Genomic DNA, 4811 nt, shown 5'->3' with positions numbered 1-4811 from the left:
GGGTTATGGGTTATGTTTCTATTCAAATAGATGAGGTTTCTTCTTCAAGTTGCATATTAGGAGACAGGGAATCTGTTTTTTTTTGGGATCATTTAGGTTTCTTTTTCGTTGTCTCATTTTCGAAAGTGACAAGGAGCACTGGTTTGTTATGTTTTCGGAGCTGTATTTAGTTGGGATCTTATGAATTCCCCTCGAGTGCCAATGTAACAATAATTTACATTTACCTAATTAGGAAACCCCAACAACGTGAAAGAATGTAGAATGAGCATTTTTTGTTTCACTGAATTTGAAAAATCCTGACAAGACATTGAATGCAAAATGGATAGGACTTTCTAGGCCGTCTTGCTTCTGTTTGCCAAAATGAGTAATTATATATGCACCTTACTGTTACTGGAACTTCCATCAATTAGTTTGTGAAATCTTTCATTTGGATGATGAAACAGGTGGCTCTCTCTCTATTGATTCTAAGTATCCTTGGAACAATTTCTCTGCAGAGTTTGTTTGCCATAGGTAAGTGCTCTCTTACCTACTAACACTGAAATAGCACATTTATCCTTGAGCCTACATGCTAATAACTCATCTGCATCCAGAATTTGTTATGCTTTCTCCTAAATTATGCAAATAGCAGCTCGAGCTATGCAAGTTCAATCCCATATTTGGGTGCTCTGACCATCTTTTTTCAATTACAGGAATCCCAGGTTCCTTTACTTTGTTTTTCATATATGAAAAAAGAGAGGAAGAAATAGATCATGTACTTCAAGATATTGTCTCATTTACATGGAAATTGAAGTCTGATATTTCTGGGAAAATTTTCAGCTCTGCAAAAGACCGATAATAGACAGCAAATTACCTGATCAAACTTCTTCCTTATCTTGAGAAGCTTTCTTAAGCAGGTTGTTGAAGTTGAAGGACTTCACCTTATCCTTGTGTGTAACATATTCATGGGAACCTTGCCGAAAGCCATTTTTCTGTCTGATCTGATATCAGGCTGCTGTGTGTCAAGGCATTGTCTTTTGTTTGCTCTTCTCATTTCTCTCCGCTTCCCCTCTTTTGCCAATATTACTAGAGTACATTTGGCTCTCGCTGCACTGGTGTGAATGGTTTTGTTCTGGTCCTATATTTGTTGGGGCAGAGGTGGAGGTAGAAACAAATTTTTGTGTCTATTGTGATATGTGTAATTTTGCTGCTCCTGAAGAATGTGGTTGCTTTTGTGTAAGGGCAGCTTTCCTCTAATTTTACTTCAAAGTTATAATCCAGCATCTTAAATGTTTTCTTCTTTCATGGTCTGCGTGCATAGAAGCTTGCAGAGCTATTATTTGTTATCTATAATTTTTTTTGAATCTATAACAATTGTAGAAAGGTTGATCATGATTGGATGCTTAGTATTTTGGCGTCTTGATGTTTGTCTATTATTTCCATTTGACCTTGAAATGTTAAAGACTAAAAGAGGATAATTGTGTATTTATTTTTATTGGGAAATGTTTTGTTCTTTAAAAGTCTTGTTAAGTAATTGTGTTTCTCACAAGATTAGAAAGCTAAGTGAGTATTTATTATTGGCAGAATACCTAAAAATCTCCCAACTTGATACTATTTATTAGTTATTCTAATTAACCCCCACACTTGTCTATTTGTAGCGTTTATCCCTTGGACGATCTCATCCACTGTCACGTAGCTTTTTTTGTTTTTAAAATTCAATAATTTATTTGATAATCAATTTTGTTAAACAACTCCGGTATTTAGGCTAAAAATAATTCTTTTCCGTCATTTTTGACAAACTTGGTCTGAAAAATGAAGCAGCACAATTGAAAGAAATAAGTACTACGTCTAGAGTAGAAATAAATTGAAATAAAGAGGTATTGCATTTAAAAAAGAAAATAAATAAATACATAGTTGGTAACCATATTATTTTGGCTAAAGATAATGCAGTTGTACACAGTTTGAACACATAACCATTGCATCTAACACTCTGTTTGATCATTGTTATCCATTGTATTGTATTGTATCGTTACTATACCTACAATGTTTGTTTTGATTGTTACTTAAAAATGTATTGTATTGTATTGTTAAATTCCGTTGTTACGCAACAATGAAAAACCCCCATTTTATGGAACAACAAATTTGGTGTGTTTCCATTGTTTCTTAATTTCTTTTTTCCAATTATATCTTTACATAATATTTCATAATACTATTTTACCCTTTACCCTTATATTATTTTGATTCTAGTCAAACCTCCTACCCTAGAATAATTAAAGATATTTTAGTAAATTTATAAATTACAATACAATACGATACAGTCAAATCAGATAATAAAAATGTTATTAAACAACAACAAACAATATAGTCTAGCCAAACATTGTATCTACCATACAATATAGTACAATAGAGTATAATACATACAATACATTATGAAACAATGATCCAAACCGAGTGTAAATAGAGAAAAGTTTTTTTAAAAAAAATGTAAAATTGTGGTAAAATATGTATTGGATATTAACAAGCAAAAAGAAATGTAGACAATTTAACCAAAAAATAACAACACTGTAGGTGATTATGTTAATAGTTGGAAAATATCCACTTAAAATTTCATTTTTTTATTTTCTTCTGCTTCCACTTGCCTAAAAGAAAAGAAAAGAACTCATTTATGTCATTCGTTAAAAGTTTAGCTTGTCTATATCATTTCGTTTGAGAAAAGGCTCATTCATTCCATTATTCAATGGATTGAGATATCTCATGAGATTAGTTATTCCATATATACACACACATAGGTTGATGGGATAAATAATTCTAAAACTAACTAATACTCCTAAACAAAAATAGAATAAAATAATCTTACATTTTAATTCGAGATTATTATTCCTTATTACTCATATCAAACAATCCCTTATAATAGTTTAAGTATAGTGCCAAAAAATTGACAAGCCTCCACTAAAGTTCATGTACAAATAAAATAAATCAATTATCCTAAACTAGCTCCAGGGGCGGCTCAAACCCATTGATGGCCTAAGGCCAAAATCAAACTAGAGGCCTTAAAAAAATTTATAAATGTTTTTATTTTAAATCTATTTTTCTAGCTTTTTGAGATGCAAAGTTGTTAATAATTTTTGTGTAGTCAATCTCTTCTAATAATTCTTTTTCAATCGATAATTTAGCCAAACCACTTAATCTTTCTTGAGACATTGTCAATCTTAAATAAGATTTTATTATTTTTAATTTTGAAAAACTTCTTTCGGCTGAGGCGACTGTTACGGGAATTGTTAACATTATTCTATAAGCAATGTAAGCATTTGGAAAAGAATCAAGTCTTTTTATTTGATTGAGTATCTCAATTAGAGTATTGTCTTCTACTTTTATGATTTCCCTTAACACTTTTAATTCAGAAAATAAGTCTAAACCGTCAATATCGGAGTGAGTATTATGTTTTAAGGAACATTCAAGATTAAGACAATATTTTTTTAAATTCTCATCATACTATGTATAAGAAGTAATCAACTCTAAATGATTCTTCAAGAGATCTTGTGATTTCATTATCAACATTCTCATCAAATTGTTTTTTTCTATAAATTACACGTTTCTTACGAAATTCAGGTTCTATATTCATCTCTAATGCAATTTCCTTAGCCGAAATCATAGCACTTGTAAATCCTTCTTCTCTATATGTTTTAAAAAAAGAAACTAAACCTCTTAATTGATCTATAGCGACATCAATATGCATATCTTTTGATTGTAAACTTTTGCTAATTGAATTTACAGCAAATAGTACATCATACCAAATAGTCATACCCAATAAAAATTCAAAATTTTCAAGCTCAAAAATTGCTAAACAATTAGCTTCACTTTTAATTTTTGGATCATCACTAACTTCTTCTAATTTAAATAAAGCATCTCTTATTTGTGGAGTTTGAAATCTTATTGCTTTAACACTTTTAATACGACTTTCCCACCGTGTTTGTGACAATGATTTAAGAGTTAAACAAGGTACACTATCTTTTAAAATTTTCCACCGCTTAGTAGACGAAGAAAATAGTGAATATATACGTTGTACCACTCCAAAGAATGATATAGCTTTCGTACAAGAATTAACCATATCACAAAGTACCAAATTTAGATTATGACAACCACATGGTGTATAAAATGATCTAGGATTTATATCAAGAAGTCTTTTTTGCACTCCTTGGTGTTTTCCCTTCATATTAGACCCATTATCATATCCTTGTCCTCTTAAATTATCAATATCAAGTCCAATACATTTTATTTCATCTAAAATAACTTCAAAAAGACCTTTTCCACTTGTATCATCCACTTTTAAGAATTCTAAGAAATATTCGGTTACATTTATTGGAGTTGTCGAAATATCTACACTCCGTATTATAAAAGACATTTGGTCTTGATGACTTGTATCTGGCGTGCAATCAAGTATGATAGAGAAATACTTTGTTTTTATAACTTTTTCAATAATCTTGTTCTTAATTTCACTTGCCAATAAATTTATTAATTCATTTTGTATATTATGTCCAAGATAATGATTATGAATTTCATCATGTTTGATTCGTCGAATATGTTCTTGCATAATTGGATCAAATTCTGCAATCATTTCAATAAGACTCAAGAAATTTCCGTTATTTTCTTGATAGATTTTTTCATTTTTCCCCCTAAATGCCAAATTATTTTTTCCAAGAGTTTTTATGACGGAAATAATTCTTGACAATACATTTTTCCAATGTTCTCTATCTCTATTAATTTGGTCTTGAATGTTTTTATCGATTGTTTTATTATTACGCAATCTAAATTCTAAATCAATCCATGAACTCATA

At 30.2% G+C, this 4811-nt stretch overlaps 1 protein-coding gene across 2 annotated transcripts in view; it reads left to right on the top strand.

Annotated features, from left to right (window-relative positions):
- The window catches only part of LOC102587792 (3beta-hydroxysteroid-dehydrogenase/decarboxylase isoform 2), a 25998-nt gene extending 24602 nt beyond the window's left edge, over nucleotides 1-1396 (top strand). For both annotated transcript variants that reach the window (XM_006363546.2, XM_006363545.2), the window contains exons 12-13: nucleotides 444-510; nucleotides 690-1396. In XM_006363546.2, coding sequence (XP_006363608.1) covers nucleotides 444-510; nucleotides 690-835 — 213 coding nt within the window. In that variant the 3' untranslated portion in view covers nucleotides 836-1396. The remainder of the gene's footprint in view (nucleotides 1-443; nucleotides 511-689) is intronic.
- The last annotated feature ends 3415 nt before the right edge of the window (nucleotides 1397-4811 follow it).

The sequence above is a fragment of the Solanum tuberosum genome, unplaced genomic scaffold, assembly GCF_000226075.1.
Source record: "Solanum tuberosum cultivar DM 1-3 516 R44 unplaced genomic scaffold, SolTub_3.0 scf00448, whole genome shotgun sequence".
Classification (NCBI taxonomy): domain Eukaryota; kingdom Viridiplantae; phylum Streptophyta; class Magnoliopsida; order Solanales; family Solanaceae; genus Solanum; species Solanum tuberosum.
Note: the sequence above shows the minus strand (reverse complement) of the source record. Positions and strands in the feature narration are given on the sequence as shown.